This window comes from Phoca vitulina, unplaced genomic scaffold (genome assembly GCF_004348235.1).
Source record: "Phoca vitulina isolate PV1807 unplaced genomic scaffold, GSC_HSeal_1.0 scaffold3, whole genome shotgun sequence".
Lineage (NCBI taxonomy): Eukaryota > Metazoa > Chordata > Mammalia > Carnivora > Phocidae > Phoca > Phoca vitulina.
Genome location: NW_022589706.1, coordinates 53,760,097 through 53,778,410, shown reverse-complemented (window position 1 = coordinate 53,778,410; position 18,314 = coordinate 53,760,097). Strand labels below are relative to the sequence as shown.

At 37.7% G+C, this 18,314-nt stretch overlaps 1 protein-coding gene across 2 annotated transcripts in view; it reads right to left on the bottom strand.

The window, feature by feature from the left end:
• Nucleotides 1–18,314, bottom strand: part of MTHFD2L (methylenetetrahydrofolate dehydrogenase (NADP+ dependent) 2 like) — a 130,370-nt gene extending 112,056 nt beyond the window's left edge. For both annotated transcript variants that reach the window (XM_032400531.1, XM_032400532.1), the window contains exons 1-3: nucleotides 18,150–18,314; nucleotides 1,138–1,322; nucleotides 220–342 (exon numbers count right to left, since the gene is read on the bottom strand). In XM_032400531.1, coding sequence (XP_032256422.1) covers nucleotides 220–342; nucleotides 1,138–1,322; nucleotides 18,150–18,289 — 448 coding nt within the window. In that variant the 5' untranslated portion in view covers nucleotides 18,290–18,314. The remainder of the gene's footprint in view (nucleotides 1–219; nucleotides 343–1,137; nucleotides 1,323–18,149) is intronic.

The following is an 18,314-nucleotide window of genomic DNA, read 5'->3' as shown; positions in this document are numbered from 1 at the left end:
TGTATAAAGTGAGGACTGCATGTAATCTTTGCCTAAATTTTTCTTTCACAAGTTTCAGTCATTGTAAGCAATAAGTCATTTGGGATTTGTCAACAATTACATGCTAGTCTAATAGTCCCTTCATGAACGTATTTTCTAAATTACTTGTGGTGTCTTGAAACAATGTCAAAAGATGCGCTTTAACCTAAAGCCAAAGCAGACATATAGAACCTTCTGTACCTGGAAGTGGCAACTGAACTAATATACCACTGACGCTTGGGTCCATATTCAATTGATCAGTTACGTCCAAAAGTTCTTCCTGTGAAACATCCTTAGGTTTTAGAATGATCTCACTACAGATCCCTGGAAGAAAAACAAATACACGAAGTCACTGGACTAACAAAGATGTGGTTTTTTTTCATTCATGGTGTCTTACACAGTGTGCAATTGGTGTCCCCTGCTCCTATCCCACTGGAAGGAAAGGCCCTCCTACAAAAATGATGTCCAAAGCACCATTAAAAAGGGATTTCTCGAATAGCACAGATGCTTTGTCATGATTCACGTGCATTTTTTTGGCCCCATATCCCATTGCATTTATTTGTGATAAGCTACTGTTAGTGGGTTGAATAAAGATACCAATACCACTGCCCCCACTATTAGGCCGGGTTCAGCAGAGTGAACTGGCCAGGTTTATTATCAGATTTGAGCCAATATAATAAAAATGGGCCTTTTTTAAAAAATTGAAATACAGTTGACATACAATATTACATTAGTTTTTCAGGGGTACAACCTGGTGATTTGACAAGTCTATTCCGTTTGCTGTGCTCATCACAAGTGTAGCAACCACCTGTCACCGTACAAGCCTATTACAGCACCGTCGTCTACATTCCCTATGCTGTGCCTAAAAATGGGCCCTTTAAATGTGCAGTGTTCCTCTGACATGTCACCATAGGATCTGAAATCACGTTGAGTTAATTCAGTAAGAAAGTTGAAGACAAAGATTAAGAAATGAACATAAGCTTTGGTAACTAATTTCTAATAATAATAAATGTTATTCAAATAGCACTTATTTGACAACTATCACTGATAATGATCACACTTTGAAGTAAAACCAGAACACATGATTTAGTAACAAGAACAACTAAAACGCATCCCCACCTACAGCAGAGGCGGCTCTGATCTTCTTCCTGACGTACGTATGACTTGCTGGGTTATCGCCCACTAATATGATACTGAGGTGAGGTCTTCTGTTCCCAAGGGAAATCCATGATTCCACACCTCTCTGTATTTCTTTCTGGATTTGTCTGGCCATTTCAGTTCCTGAGATAATAATGGCATCATGTCTGTGGAAAACAAAATAAGTAGAGTACTAAAAAGACAATAAGGAACATTCAGTCATGTAAAGGTACGAGGTCCAAGTGTGAACTACACATCTATGATTGTCCAGGTGAGCAACCATCAATCAGTCCCTAGAAAGGCACAAAGAAATGCATATATTGAAAAGGCTTTCTTGCTCTCCATGATCTCAAAGTTAAAAGTGGTGAATTAAGGTTGCTCTTACTGTGTGTTCATTTTTTTAAGGTACCTGATAAAGGGTAAGATGGTTCTTTCTTCCTCCTGCCCCTGTCCTTTCACTATTGAAAGGACTAGTGAAAGCAGTATCTGTATGTAGCACATGATTATTATACAAACACCAAAGGCAGGTCATTGAATATCATGAAGAAAGGAAAAGGAGGAGGGGGAAGAAGCAGAAGAGAAAAAGGAGAAAAGGAAACCTTATAGCACCTGAATTCTTTCTGGTACCTGGGGGCAGGCATCGTGAATATCAACCAACGCAAACAAAACTCAAATTTGCTACCCCTTTCAAATAAGTCAACTGTCCTTTCTAAGAGGTTGGTATATATATGTAACTATATCAAGAATATTCCATTTCAATCTGGCACCAGTGGTCAATAGTGTCCATCCCAGTTCATACAATTTTGACATGAACATTGTTCTACCAAGATTCTGAAATGTGGTCTATGGATACATACACCAAAATTGCCTGGGAAGCTTGCCAAACTTGTAGATTCCTACCCCCATGATTCAGAACAGCCTGGAAATCCGCATGTCTAACAAATCCCCACAGATACTCTTCTGCATGACCATGTTCGAAAACCACTTCTTCATTTCAACATAAAAGTATATTTTAAAAATAATCATTGCCATAGGTAAACAGTTAACTGAGGAAATAAACTGATGAGACAATACAACTTTATAACTGTAAGTAAAGTCAACTTTTGTTTCTAATTTATCTACTTTTCACCAAAACTTTCACAGCTTTCAAGACAAGGAAAATCGTGACAAATCAGTGTACCAATCTTGCTCCACTGTCCTAATTTTCTAATAGCTTTATTGAAGTATAACTGACATAAAATATACTGCACATATTTAAAGTGTGCCTTTTGATGTTTTATTATATGTATATACTTGGGAAACTATCACCACAATCAAGCAAATGAAACCCTCAGAAGAAATCTGGTGCTCCTTTGTAATCTCACCATTCTGCTGTCCTTGCCACACCCCCTTCCCTATCCCCAGGCAACCACTGATCTGCTTTCTGTCACTATATATTAGTTTGTATTATCACGAATTTTATAAAAATGGAATCATGCACTACATACTCCATTTTATCTAGCTACTTTCACTCAGCATAACTAAGATTCATTCATGTTGCCACATGTATCAACAGTTCATTTCTTCTTATTGCTGAGTAGTTTTCAATTGTATGGATATATCAAAATTTGTTTATCTGTTCAACTGTTGACGGATATTTGGCTTGTTTCCAGTTTTTAGTCATGGCAAATAAAGCTGTAATAAACGCTCATGTACAAGCCAGGTACATTTTCTCTTAAGTAAATGCCTAGGAGCAGAATGGCTGGGTCATATGATAGGTATGTTCACATTTTTAAGAATCTCTCAGTTTTCCATAGTGGTTGTACCATTTTACATTTCTACCGGCAGTATATGAGAGTTCCAGTTGTTCCACATACTTGCATAACATGATATGGCTGGTCTTTCAAATTTCAGACATTCAACTGGCTATGTAGTGGTATCTCACTGTGCTTTTAATTTACATTCCCATAATAAATAATAATATTAAGCATCTATTCAAGTGCTTATTTATCATCTGCCTCTATTCTTTTGTGAATTGTGTGATTTCATGTTTTGCCTATTGTTCTATAGGTTGTTTCCTTATTATTGAGTTTTGAGAGTTCTGCATACAACCTAGGTTCAAGTACTTTACCAATATATGATTTGAAATATTTTCTCTAGTCTGTGCTTTGCCTCTTCATTCTCTTAATTGTGTCTTTGGGAGATCAGTTTTCGATTTTGATGTTCTTCATTCAGTTTTCCTTTTATGGAATATGCCTTTGGTGATGTGTATGAGAAATCTTTGCCTAACTCAAGGTCACAAAGGTTTTCTTTAATGTTTCCACCTAGAAGTTTCATGGGTTCAGGTTACACATTTAGTTCTATGATTAGGCCTATCCCTAGTTTGATGGGACTTTATATCAGGATATTGTCAAATGCTTTTCTACGTGTCTACAGAGATAATCATATGATCACATGGTTTTGGTTTTAGTCTGTTAATACGATGAATTACATTGATTGATTTTCAAATGTTAAACCCATCTTGCATTTCTGGGATAAACTTCATTGCCTATCCTTTCCTCCTTTCCAGATTATGGGGACTTCATCTAAAATTTTGTTAAATTTTTTTGCATCTCTGTGCATGAGAGGTATTTGTCTGTAGTTTTCTTGTAATGTCTTTGTATGGTTTTGGTATCAGGATGATGCTACCCTCATAGAATGAGTTAGGAAATATCCCATCCTCTTCAAATTTCCAGAAGAGTTTGTGCAGAATTGGTATTATTTCTTCCTTAAATGTCTGGTCCTGGAGCTTTCATTGTGGAAAGGCTTAAAACTACAAATTTCAGTTCTTTAATATAGAGGGCTATTCTGGCTATCTACTATTTCTTGAGTGAGCTTTTGTAGTTTGTGTCTTTGTACATTCTAATGATTAGTACACAATTATAATTACAGATTAAATCAAGATAAAATACTTCTGAGTTTAAATTTTATCTTTCAAGATTAGATAACAAACGTTTTTGGAACTGAATTTCCAGTGCCCATATTTACATTTCATTTAAGTGACCTTTTAATTCTAAGAGAACAAGGTCCTCTTACATTAGAAAATACTAAAGTCTGCATATATGGCAACTTATTCCAGCAGGACTCATTTCTATGAGGTGGCAAAAAATAAATACTTTCCATAAATTAAATTGTGTCAACAATATTCAGTTAGGGTAAAATACTATAGAAGCAGGTTTACCTGCTAATATACTAGAATTCACTTTTATAATAAAAAACATGCATTTATATTTTAAATTACAAAATCACCTGAGCTCCATGTTACATTTTATAGCATATGCATAGAAATGCTGCTGCTGACATGTTTTATTAGTTGATTATCGGTCACACACAATAATTTGTTCATAGGCTACTGTGAAACTGGCAATCACTGAACATAATCCAGGATAATTATGCCTTAGATATTACAAAGCTGTGGGACCCTGAGAATGCCAGAGTTGGCAGTGGCATAAACGGAATCCTGGCTTCCATAGAGAGACAATTTACATACAGATTAAATTTGACTGCATCCTGTATGCTGGGATCTGAGAGAGTGACAAGGCTTACCTTATAGCACTAATGTGCTAAGTGAGCTTGCTAATTACAGCTGAGACGCTACAGCCTGGCCTAGTTGGTGTTTATGGGTAAACACCCAATTATAAATAGGAACTTTGAGGATTTTTCGTAGCAGCGGGCTCAGCCCATCGATTCACTCAGTCCCTGCAGAGCCTCAGCTAGCCTGGCTCTGTGGGAGATAAAATATAAGGAGAAATGAAGCAACCTGGAATTAGCGGAGGCCCAAAGGGTGGATGCCCCTATCAGTCCATATGCTGGATGAACCAGTAAACACACACATTATCTAGCTCACATAGTCTTTAGTGCATAAACAAATGAGATTTTTCAACATGTGTATTGTTGAAAAATATTAAATATCCATAACAGTGCAAGTATTCAGGCATAGAAACATACAGCTCCTAAGAGTTCTCCCCGGCTCAAGTCAATCTCTGCCAATCCATTTTCCACACTGCAGCCAGAGTGATTTTCCAAATTTAATCATGCCAGTTCCCTATTAAAACTCCTCACTTCAAGCTCATTGTCTATTAATTTAATTAACACATACTGAAAACCTCCTAACTACCAGGCACTATTCTAGGAAATATAAATAACAGTATACAAAACAAACTGCCCACTTTTATGGGAATTATATTCTAGATGAAGACAGACATAAGTTTTTTTTTTAAAAGAAGACAAATTTTTAAAAGGCAAATATTTAACATATCATGTGTGACAGAGGGAAAGGGCATATCTGGAAGCCAGAGTTGTCATTTTAAGGATTTCATTCATTCATTCATTCATTCATTTAGAGAGAATGTGCACATGCGTGTGAGCAGGGGGAGAGGGAAAGGGAGACAGAGAGAAGCTCAAGCAGACTCTGTGCTGAGCACAAGCTGACGCAGGACTCGATCTCAAGACTCTGAGATCATGACCTGAGCCGAAACTAAGAGCTGGATGCTTAACTGACTGAGCCACCCAGGCATCGCCAGAGAGTTGTCATTTTATATGGATGGGTTAGGTGTCTCTTCTCTTATTAATCAGGTGATATTTTATCATAAAAGAAGGCAATGAGGGAATATGTCATGTGGCTATCTGGACAAAATAATTCTAGGCCAAGGGAAGTGCAGAGCAAGTACTTTAGGCAGGAGCGTGTCTGGTATGGTGGTGAATGGCAAGAAGGGCAGTGGCTGTGGTGGAAACAAATGGACCAGGACAGGACACAAAGTCAGAGAAGTCATGGAACATCAGAACACATAAGGTCCTGCAGACCTTCACAAGGATGCTGGCTTCTACCGTGAGGGAGGAAGCCATTTGGTGATTTTGTGGAGTGCTATGACCCGATTTTCATTATTCAATCACTGGTGAAAATGTGGAGGACAGACTATGGGAGCGAGGAGGGAGTGGGGGCACCAATAAGAGGCTAGTGTGGTATCCCAGGCAAGAGGTAGGGTGGCTTGGACAAAGAGGGTAGTAGTGGAGGTGTGAAGTAGTCTGATTCTGAGTTAATCTGGAGGATGAAGCCACTGGATTTACTGAGACTGGATGTAGGGAATGAGGAAAAGAAGTCAAATATGACTCCAAAATTTTTGAACAGAAAAACTGAGAAAAGGGAGTTCCAACTAAAATCCAAATTTCCTGAAGCTTACAAGCCCCTGCATGAGCTTTCCTTGGCCTCGTTGCTAAGGAACACTAAGCTCGCCAAGTCCCACATTACACGCAGCTGCATTTCAATTTATCCACTGGGCCGGGTTGTTGCTCTGGGCCTTCACATACACTATTCCCGCTTCCTGAAACACTCTTCCTTCTCCTTCTGACCTCCCCAACGTCCTAGCAAGTCTGTTCCTCCTTCACTCCCACACATTCCTCAAGTCTCAGCTTGGAAGGACCCCTGGGAAATGTTCTCTGACCCCTTCTCCCTAGGGAACTGCCTCCACTATGAGCCCCCACAGCACCCTGCTCTGACCCAGCTGTGGTATGGCAAATCCTTGTTGAAACCACTGCTCCACACTCCTATGTGGACACACTATACTGGAAGCTGTGCGGGCAGGACGTTTGTATTTACTACAATGTCCTTAATACCAGAGTATTTTGCACATTGTATGTGTTTACTAAATATTTGTGGAATTATCAGAGTTAAATTGTTCACTGTATTATAATTTGTTGGAATTCTTATGCTGCCACTGAAAACAGTAACTGTAAAAACAACAATATGTGAAAATATTCTTCATAAAGTTAAGTGAAAAAGTGAGATGAAAAGTTGTAGGTACACAATTTTAACTTAAAACATGCCTGCATATGGCTAAAGATTAAAAAGGAATATGTAACATAAAATGGTGAGACAGGCAGTATTCTGGATATTTACCCATCTTAAAATGTTTTTTAAATGTTATCAAAAAGAGATCTTCTTGAACTATATTACGAACAGATAGAAAATATCTATAAAACATATAAAAAGGAAAAATAATAATTAACAACCTTACCACCCAGTTTATGGTATCACCATAACCACCAAAATCATCTTGTAACCCTCCTCTACCCAAACCCTCTCCTCTCCCAGAGTTAAGCACTATCCTGAAATGTGGGCTTATAATTCCATTGCTTTCCTTTATCATCCAATGTTTGTATCTCTAAACATTAAAGATATAATAACATACATGATATATAAAATAAAATATATACATGTTTCTTAAAGGTACACACACCAGAATGGAATTTCTGATTAAAGGATACACATGGGGGTTCGATTTATGCCAACTTGTTTTCCAAAGCTGCTGCACTAGTTCACAAGTCCACCAATGGTGTATAAAAGTTTCTATTGCTCTACTTCCTTGATACTGTCAAAATTTTTAACTAAACCAATTAGTTAAACGGCATTTAATTGTGCTCGTAATATCCATTTCCCTATTTACTAGAGGTTGAACGTCTTACAGGTTAATTGGCCATTTGGAGCTCCTCTTCTATGGAATGCCTGTTCATCACTTTTGACCATTTTTCTAATGAATTATTAATCTGTGTCTAACTTGGAGTAGTTATTTATGCATTCTGAACACTAATCTTATATCATCAGTTAGGTCTGTGTATCAGCTATCACCATGATGTGGCTTGTCTTTTCACTTAGTTTATGATTACAGGGGATGAAAAGTTCTTAATTCTAATGAAAAACTCAAACATTTTTGCCTCTGATTTGCACAAAAAGTGCAAATTCTGACAAAATTCCTGTCATAGAATACAACAGGACTCAGCTATTGAAACAAACTGGCTAAGAAATTGCCAGGAACGCTCTCTATAGACTAGATTTTAAAATCCCACAGTAGTGTATTCACGCACGTATAAAGTGGTTCTCGAGCCTCAGTGAAGAACCACTTCCTTAGGCCCCCATCACTCTCAGAGCAGGAATGCCTACTCTAGTATTCCCGACAGGGGGTCAGTCTGGTTCAATGTGAAGAAACCTGTGAAGCCTATGTGCCCGAAACACTTAGAGCGGTGTGCAAACAAGCTATAATCTACTACTAGCTAAAGTGTGAATCAAAAACAAAACTAGCAAATAATGTACACATAACCCAGTTACTGTAACTCCACTGCAAGCCTTATTAGGTTTATTTTGAATACAAAAAAAAAAAATATTTTATCATGGCAGAATGTACTCTCCTCACTGCCTATGTCAGATTTTAGAAATAAATGTTTGAAAATTTATTTTGTAAATTAGCCTAAAAGGCCTAAAATTGTTGCATTTTGTTCAAAATCTGTTGGAAATTGCTAATCAACACATTCAGAAGATACACTAAGGACACTGGAAAGAGGACTTGAGATCTGAAGCTTTTAGTGAATTGCAGTCACTGAAACCAAACTTACAAACAGAAATCGTATCCCTCCGAAAGCAAAGGAAGAAATTTATCCCTTTAAAAGCAGGAGAAACAATATAAGAACTAATTGAACAAGAATGGCTTAAACAATATAAAAGCAATTCTGAAAGTCTATTGTTGTGGGTTGAATTGTGTCTCCCAAATCCTAGTTCTTTGCACCTGTGATTGTGACCTTATTTGGAAATAAGGTATTTGCAAATATAATTAAGATGTAGGATGAGGATGAGGTCATACTGGAGTAGAGTGGACCCTTAATCCAATAATCCACGTGACCACAGAGGCGGGGATTGGAGTTATGCCCCTACAGACCAAGGAAAACTAAGGATTGCCAGCAAGAAGAGGAGAGCAAGGCTCTGCGGATACCATGATTTCAGTCTTCTAGCTTCTTTAGTCTTCTGTTGTTTTAAATCATCTAGTTTGTGGTACTTTGTTTGTGGCAGCCTTAGTAAACAAATCTATAATCCTAATTTATAATATTCCAATTTGTGGGAAGAATCTTTTGATGGAGCTGTTTTTCACTGAATATATTTATATTTTGGAACGTAATGGCATATAATTGAAAAGACCTATAATTTTACTGCACCTAAACATGGATAAATAAATAAGGCAAAATATTTTAATAGTCCTAAATACAAACAACTTCTGTGATGACATTTAACATAAGTATTTGTCAAAGAAAGGTACTCTGAAAGGAGACACAAAGACAGCAACTGTGAAAATATTTAGGCTAAAATATCTTCACATTTCAATATGAAAAAAACTAGAATTGAGACTATGTTCCATTTAGCAGTTTGCTCTGAGCTTAACAGGTGCTTTAGCATCTGCAGAGAAAGTACTTTGAAAACTAAAAATACAATGTCTAAAGAAAAGAATAATTTGCAACTTTAAAAAAAACTGCAACAAATTTAATTTTTAAATTAAGCATCTTTTTTTTTTCCAGAAAATGATCAGTGTCAAGGTATTAAAGATATGGCTAAGAAACTGATTCAAGAATATGTACCAAGAAGTCAGCATGTGTTGAAAGTTAGTAGTCAAATAATTAACATAAAAAATTGAGTATAGGGCGCCTGGGTGGCTCAGTCGTTAAGCGTCTGCCTTCGGCTCAGGTCATGATCCCGGGGTCCTGGGATCGAGTCCCACATCGGGCTCCCTGCTCGGCAGGAGGCCTGCTTCTCCCTCTCCCACTCCCCCTGCTTGTGTTCCTACTCTCGCTCTCTCTCTCTGTCAAATAAAAAAAAAAAAATCTTAAAAAAAAATAAAAAAAATTTAAAAATTGAGTATATTAATATAAAGATCAAAAATTTTCAATTGTTTTAATGTATAAGGATATAAATTACCTTTTAAAATATTAATTTTGAAAACAGCTTTGAACAGGACTCTTTTATAGGTCCTAAAATATTTATGTCAGTAAAGTATTTCAAATATGTAATTTTCATTATTATTTTTTTTAATTTTATTTGAGAAAGAGAGTGAGCACAAGCAAGGGGAGGGGCAGAGGGAGAGAAACAAGCAGGCTCCATGCTGAACAGGGAGCCCTACCCGGGGTTGGATCCCAGGACCCTGAGATCATGACCTGAGCCAAAGGCTGACACTTAACCGACTAAGCCACCCAGGCACCCATCAAATTTTATTTTAACATCTCTTTTTACTCTTAAAAATGTGGTTTGGTCAAAAACTTATGTATTCCCATTGCCATTAATAAAGTGCAGTCAATTTGACCCCTAAAATGTTTTTCACACAATGCACCCTGTCATTACTTGCTCAGGTGTAATTTCCTGAATAGGTAATGTTGCAAGTGACCCCCAAAGAAGGCAAGACAAAGAGCTCTCCCTTTCAGTATTCTCCTCCCATTGCTGGGCTGGCACTAAATGTGGCTTCATTAAAAAGCAATAAATCACAGTGGGGGTGGGGGTGGTCAGTAGTAGGGCAGGATAATGCATTACAGATTACTTATCCCCAGCCAGAAGACAGCCCTGGTTCACCATTAATAGTGTAAAAGGAGATTTCAAAATGGAGCAAGCAAGCCTAAGGAAGTCTCTTGAAAATTGTGTGGAAAGGCTGTAGGGAGGAATCTGTGCAGGTCCTCATTGGAGGAACTCTGAACTTTTTGCCAGCTACACACCCTCAGCCTAGATTTAGCCTCACCTTGAATCCCTTATTTGCGTATTAACGCAACCAATCTCAGTTAACCTACTTTCAGTCTGTTTTGCATTGAGGACCTAAATGAGAACTGCACTTGTGAACTTTAGCCTTTATAATTCTGTCCCCTCTTTGCCTTCCTCAGAACAGGAGTCAGATTTCTACCTGAATCTGAGTCTCCCAAATTGCAATTCTAATTGCCCAAATAAATGCCTGTTTGCTTACATTTCCAGTGAATACTTTCTTGGTCCACAGGAGCTATAATGAGGTTGGACAACTCAACTGCTCTGAAAGGAATGCAATTTCTTTATCTACATAATGGGAATGTTCTCTGTTTAACTTACAGAAAGGGATTTGGCTAAAAGTTGACTGGCTGATTTGTAAAAATAGCTCTTTTAAGTGACAGATGGTGACATATCAAATAACCAAGGAGCAATACGAGACCAGAAAGCCATCATTTAGTGCTGCTTCCATGAGCTTGTTTATTTCTCTGTATTTTCCAGGAAATAAACTGTAACCATCCTAACCTATGGTTACTAGAACAAAATGTAGTATTTAATTATCTAAAGCAAAGTAGTAAATAAATCACTACTTTTCTTGGGTATTAAAATACTCCTTTATAAAATAGTAAAATAACAACAAATAAAATCTACCCAAGATCAGCAGTATATTTAATTTGTATACTTGGCATCTCGCTTCTGCATCTAGGTTCCAATCTCATTTTCAACCACAACTTTAATTAGGGCTGCAGTGGACTGTTTTATGATCTATAAAGATAAAAAAAAAGCCTAATATAATCATTAGCAATTCAGATTTCTCTGCAGGTCCTACCATAGCTTAATTGCTGTGTATTTTAGGGCCTCACTTGGAGATTTTGAGTTTGAATTAGTACAACAGAAATGAAACCCAAGGGAACCAGCGCAAATTATATATCCAATAAAACCAATTACTAGTACGAGGGAGCCTTTTGAAGTAAATAAATTTTTTGAAAGTGAATGAATACTTAGGAGTGTTAAGTTTAGGAATTTTAAAAACATTTCATTTCACATCCTAAATACTACACTTATACCCTGAAATTATTTTATCAGAAATTATACTTTTGTAAACAAAACCTAAAAGCAAGTTCCCATTTTGCCTAATTCTGTTATTCAGTTTTGCAATTCATCTCTTTCAGGTCCCTGACCTGTAAATTAGAACATCAGTAGCTACCTAAACAACATTCATGCTTTTTTCAGAATCTTAGATGCTAAGTTTTGTACCACAAGAACCCTTGGACAGCTTCTCAGAACAATCTTTTGAATGTTTAATACAAAATACACAGGTTTACAAGGAAACCAGTTTTTTTGAAATAGGGCTATCACTTTTGTTTTTAAAGCACTAAAGAACAGCATCTAGTGGCAGGTCTAATAACTACATAATGATGAGTATATATGATGTTTTGAATCTCTGCATCAACTGTAATATTTAAGTATCTGAGGCTTCACTGGCAATATCTCAAATACTGCTAATATTACCGTGCTTTGTTGCCAACATTTACAACTGAAGAAAATGCTAAATTTGTTAGAGGTTAGTGATCTTCCATCTAAGTTTATGGACCCCCTAAAATCGGTCCATAAAGTCTTAGGTTAAGAAATACTCTTCATGGGACACCTGGGTGGCTCAGTCGGTTAAGGGTCTGCTTTCGGCTCAGGTCAGGATCCCAGGGTCCTGGGATTGAGTCCCACATCATGCTCCCTGCTCCGCGGGAAGCCTGCTTCTCCCTCTCCCACTCCCCCTGCTTGTGTTCCCTCTCTCACTGTGTCTCTTGTCAAATAAATAAATAAAATCTTAAAAAAAAAAAAAAATACCCTTCATTAAGGGAATCTGACAAGAAAATTTTTAAGATTTATATGCAAAATTAGCTTTCTTGATTCACAAAAGTTCTACGAGATTTAATAAATGTTTTCAAGAAGAGGAATAGTGAGATATGTCAATAATTATAAGTTGCTTATAGAGCAAAGCACTGGGTAGATCATTAAGGTTCAAACCCTGTCTTCACCATTTATTTACTGTTAGCCTGGGCAAGTTAGTTTTTCTAAGCCTCAATCACCCAATCTATTAGGAATAGTAATAGTCTACTTCAGCTGTTGTGAGGATAAAAGGATATACTTATGCAAAAAAATCTCAGCAAAGTGCTTAGCACAGAGTAAAGTTTCACTGAATACTAGTAAGAATTTATTTTTCAACAACACAACTGTATTAAAGGCAAGATGATATTCATTAGTCATTCATAAATAACCAAAGCAGGGAGGGGACATCTATTTTTTTTGAATTTTTTAAAATTTAAATCCAATTAATTAACGCATTATGTATTATTAGTTTCAGAGGTAGAGGTCAGTGACTCATTGGTCTTATATAATACCCAGTGTTCGTTCATTACATCATGTGCCCTCCTTAATGCCCATCAACCAGTTACCCCATCGCTCCACCCCCTCCCCTCCAGCAACCCTCAGTTCGTTTCCTATGATTAGGAGTCTCTTATGTTTTGTCTCCCTCTCTGATTTCTTCTTGTTTTATATGATCTCACTCATTTGTGGAATTTAAGAAACAAAACAGAGGATCGTAGGGGAAAAGAGGGTCATCTATTTTAAACTATATATGCCCTAACTTTAGAATTATGAATCTTTAGTCTTTCGGTTCTAGGCACACTCTTTATTGTGAGTAATTACAGAAACCTACATAGATCATTGATCATTTTCATTCAGATCAGTAAGTGAACAAACCCTGTTGGTATGATGTTGACAAGAACATGACCTAAATCTGAGAGTAAATTATTTCGTATGTTTTAAGAACTAGACACTGAACAATACCAAGATGGTTATGTAAGTTATGACCAATTGACTTAATGTAATATAATGCAACCAATAAAATATTAGTAAAAACAACAGCAACACAGAAAATGGACATGATGTAATGTTAAGTGGAGCAGCCTGGATAAGCATTCTTGGATAACACCCAACCCTGAGTTCTTTGACACTAATTTAGGTTTAGATTATGTTCCATTCTGACCACAGAATTTTTTATCTTCATTCTGACCACAAAGTTTTCTATCTTTTAAGTATTTTTTATCTGGTCCAAAAGGCACCCAACAGCAAATCTCATTTATCATTAATCATTAATTTATCCCACTCTGACAGTTCAATTTTCTCCCAAGTTCCAAGCTCTTTAAACCTCCCTCCACAACTTAATCATCTCCAATCCAAACTATTTTCAAACCTGCCATTGGGCTCCACAGAATTCCAGGAGAGTATGTTACCATGGAAAATTATGTGGCATTTTTGTTTTTTCCTGATGTTTTTAATCATCCAATCAAGGTATTAACATGAAAAGATAGTATTTGAAAAACAAAGATTCAGGTCATAAAGAAACTGCTTAATTATTCCTAACACCATGACTGAGTAACAAGATCTGAGATTAATACTAGTCTTTTTTTTTTTTTTTGAATTTTATTATGTTACGTTAATCACCATACATTACATCATTAGTTTTTGATGTTGTGTTCCATGATTCACTGTTTGCGTATAACACCCAGTGCTCCATTCAATACGTGCCCTCTTTAATACCCATCCCCAGGCTAACCCATCCTCCCACCCCCCTCCCCTCTAGAACCCTCAGTTTGTTTCTCAAGAGTCCAGTCTCTCATGGTTCGTCTAGTACTACTCTTTTTTCATCTATTGACCCATTTTAATCAGAAAACTTGATTTTGGAGACATTACATTAGAACACATTATTTCTGAACAGCTGGGACACAGACATAAAACTCAGATATAGAAACACTAAATGGCAAAATATGTAGGTTCTAAATTTAAAATGACATTAAGAACTGCTTAGAAATCAACATTGTAGCCAGACAGCTATCTCATTAGATAGGTAAGGCACTAAGATAGGAAAACCACACTATCACATTTCCCAACAAAATATGATTTTGAGAAACTGCTTTTGCTAGTCATTGGAACTAACTCTTATCTTGGTTGAAATCAGTCTATGAAAAATCAGCTTTAGTAATAGTCCTAACTGGAGCCTGGGTCCTTCAAGCTGCACATGAGGATAAAAGGATCTTTACATCAAATAATTCTGCTGCAGAGACAGAAATATTGAATGACTACTAGAGGGGAGAATTTGAATAAAAATGAACAGCCTTACTGATGAAATTTGGTCTTTTTTCAATTATAAAATTCAACTACTCCCTCTACAAGACATGACTAGTTAAAACTAACATAAATCAGTATTTTTTAATAGCTCTAGAATTGTAGTTTTTTGTTTTTGTTTTTTTAAATGCTGGTCTAGCTGCAAAAATTATAAAGCCATTGTCAATGAGACATAAAGAAAGGTGAGGTTTCCATCAAGAGCTGTAGGCCGGACACAAAATTTTACAAATACTAAAGGCATCCTATCAGGAGCAAGGGACAAAAGAGAATCTGCCAAATTAACGACTTTGGGAATCACTTTGCAACAGGATAAACATGGAACAAACGCTTAGGATATCCATTTAATTACTGAAAATAAGTTCAGGTAGGATGATCTAAAGCCGCATTTAGGAAGTCCCTGTTGTAGGATACCTGCAAATCTGCTTTGAGCACGGCATTAATGTACAAGGTGTGTAACATCCCCTCCAAATGGGAAATGCTGCTGCCTAGCTCCATACACTGAAAACAATGGGCCAAAGATTCATGTGATATTTATAATCCAGTGACATTTTCATTTGTAAACTCACGCAAAAAGGCAAAAAAAGTAAAAATTTAATCACTATAATTTTTTTTATTTTTAACTTTTTGGCTATTTAGATAATTCATTTCAAGAAACAATAAGCTGCAACAAATATAAGGGCTTATTTATTTGACAGTAAATATATTTTCTTCCAATTAATAAGATCTAATTTCTCATGAGGAAATAAAAAAACTCACTGTTAAATCTTAAAAATGAGAGAAAGCTTAAATGATACTTCAACATTTTATAATTTTCAAATTCTGCCCAAGATTATTTCTTGAAATTCCAATTAAATACTTCATTAAAGAAGTACTCATATGTTCCATTAGTATAGATATCTAGTCAAAAATATGAAAAATAATCAAAAATGCTTTTTCGTTTTTCTTTTAAGGCTCTGTGTAGCTCAGAAACTGACAATAAATCTGTTAATTTAAAACAGAGTTTATCAAACTCAAAGATAATTTTCAATAAAAATAACACTAAGGCTCAAATTTCAAGTCAAGAGGAATGATGTCAGATTAAACCACATTCACTATGAAGAACTAGACAACTAATGTGTAACTACATTATTTAAAAAGATGACTGAGGATTGGGACAAGTGGGGAGGCAGACAGTGGCGACCTCTGGAAGATGGAATCTCTTCTCTCTGCTGGTCCTAGAAGAGAAAAGAGACACCAATAAGCATCAACACACTGTCCGAGTTCCTCCCCACCCGAGACCCAACAGTCCACAGGTGTTTCTCAACCTGACAGCCAACTTCACCTTCATATGTGGTATTCAGTGCCAAGAGGATGTCAAAAACACCATCCTATCCTAACTTGATTAGCACTGCCTTAAGAAAATAAAAACTACCAAAAGTATTATTTATTTTTATAGTCATAACCTATATCAAATGGGGCTGAAAGCAGCCAGGTTGAAAGTAATACTTCTTTATATTAAGAACAGCTTTCCAGGGACGCCTGGGTGGCTCAGTCGGTTAAGTGGCTGCCTTCAGCTCAGGTCATGATCCCAGGGTCCTGGGATGCAGTCCCAAGTCAGCCTCCCTGCCCAGAAGGAAGCCTGCTTCCCCGTCTGCCTGCCACTACCCCCTGCTTGTTTGCCCACGCTCATGTTCTCTCTCTCTGACAAATAAATAAAATCTTTAAAAAAAAAGTAGCTTTCCAAAACGGTTGCATTCATCTTTTAAATTATAAAGAGACCATTAAATACAATTTAAAAGATCTGAATTATCCCTTTGCTTGTGCCACGTGTGTATGAAGCAAGTGGCTACCAGGAAATGTTTGGGTTCTAACTGTTGACTCCCATTTAAAGTATATGGAGAGGATGAGGTGATGGGTTCTTTACTGATATCAAGCTGACAAAGGGAAATTCATCAACTTACACAATCTGGAAAAGGCTATCCTCACTCTGGAAAGAAGCCCTAAAACAACTGAAATTCAAAAAACAGAGTTACTATAGTACACTATACCTTTAATTCTGCAATTCAAACAGAATTTTACACAATCTGCTTTTCCTAGGTAGTACAGTTGGTTATTCCAAACCAACTGGCAAATTCTTTCAAACACCCGAGAGCTTCATTAACCAGAACTCAGAATCACTTATGGTCTCACATATCTTCGTGGAAGATCTAATCAACAGAAACTACATCTAAAGTAAACCCCATTGGAAATATATATCTTTTTATTTTAGTCACTCAAGACTGAGAACTACATATATGTATAAAATAGGAGCCAACCAATTTAAATAAGCAGTAGCTATGTTTCGGCATTACTGATTATTACTTTCTTGCAGGTACTTGTGCTGCTCACTGGTGATACAAAAAGATGAAAAAGACCATCTCTGAGCGCGTAGAACTGCAGTGAACACGCGTGACTGGAAGCCCTGAAAGTCTTGAAAACAAAATCTCTTCTGGACTCACTGGCTCTGGGTCAAGGGAATATATTTTTAGATGCTTAGGTTTGAGTTTGCAACTCCAACAAGTAGATGGCGGAGAAGTGAAGAGTTCAGGGGTGCCACTGTGCAGAAGTTAAAACCATACCATGTAACGTACTAGCCAGCGACGGGGTCCAAAGAGATGCAATGATTCTAAGATTGATTACTTCAATCTTAAGATTGAAGAGGTTTGGGAAGAGCCATACAGAAAAAGACTGAGAAATCAAGATTAATATCTGATTTTGTGAAATCATTAAGAATTTTGGAGTTGGAAAAGAACTCAGAATTAGCATCAACAAAGGAATTCAGAAACTCAAACACTAGTAAACCATCCAGACAATGCTCACTCCTTTGTTTACGAAATACAACAATAACCAAAACAAAAGCAACTACTTGAAACACGCAGACCACCTGTTTCCACCTCGCCTTTCCTGAGGGCCTCAAATGTCTTCCTAAACCACTCCACTGTACCTCCTGCAAAACAGGAATATTCTGGTGCCAGAGCCCAAAGCAGACCACATCCCGGCTGCCCGAATTGAGGTCGACGCGACCTGCCCGCAAGGCCCGCGAGGCCAAGTTCGAAGCCTAGGCAGGCCTCGCCCGCAGCCCCCCCGCGCCGCGCGGCTGCCCCAGCCTCTGGCCCGACGCGGGAAAGCTCGGCAGGCGCCAGCGGCCCACGCCCCGCCGCCCCTCCCGCAGCCGCCGGCTCCGCACGCGTCGGCACCCACACCCGAAAACAGCGAGCGTCTCGGGCGCTCGTACCTCACTCCGCTGCTCCGAAAGCCCCGGAACACGCGCCTGTCTGCTCCCGGAACCCCCGGCAGCACTGCGCTCCCGCCCTGCGCCAGCATGCGGCTCACACGGTCACCAAGAAGGTAGAAGCCGCGAGCCGGCACTGCCATGGCCGCTAATCGCTGGCTTCCGGGC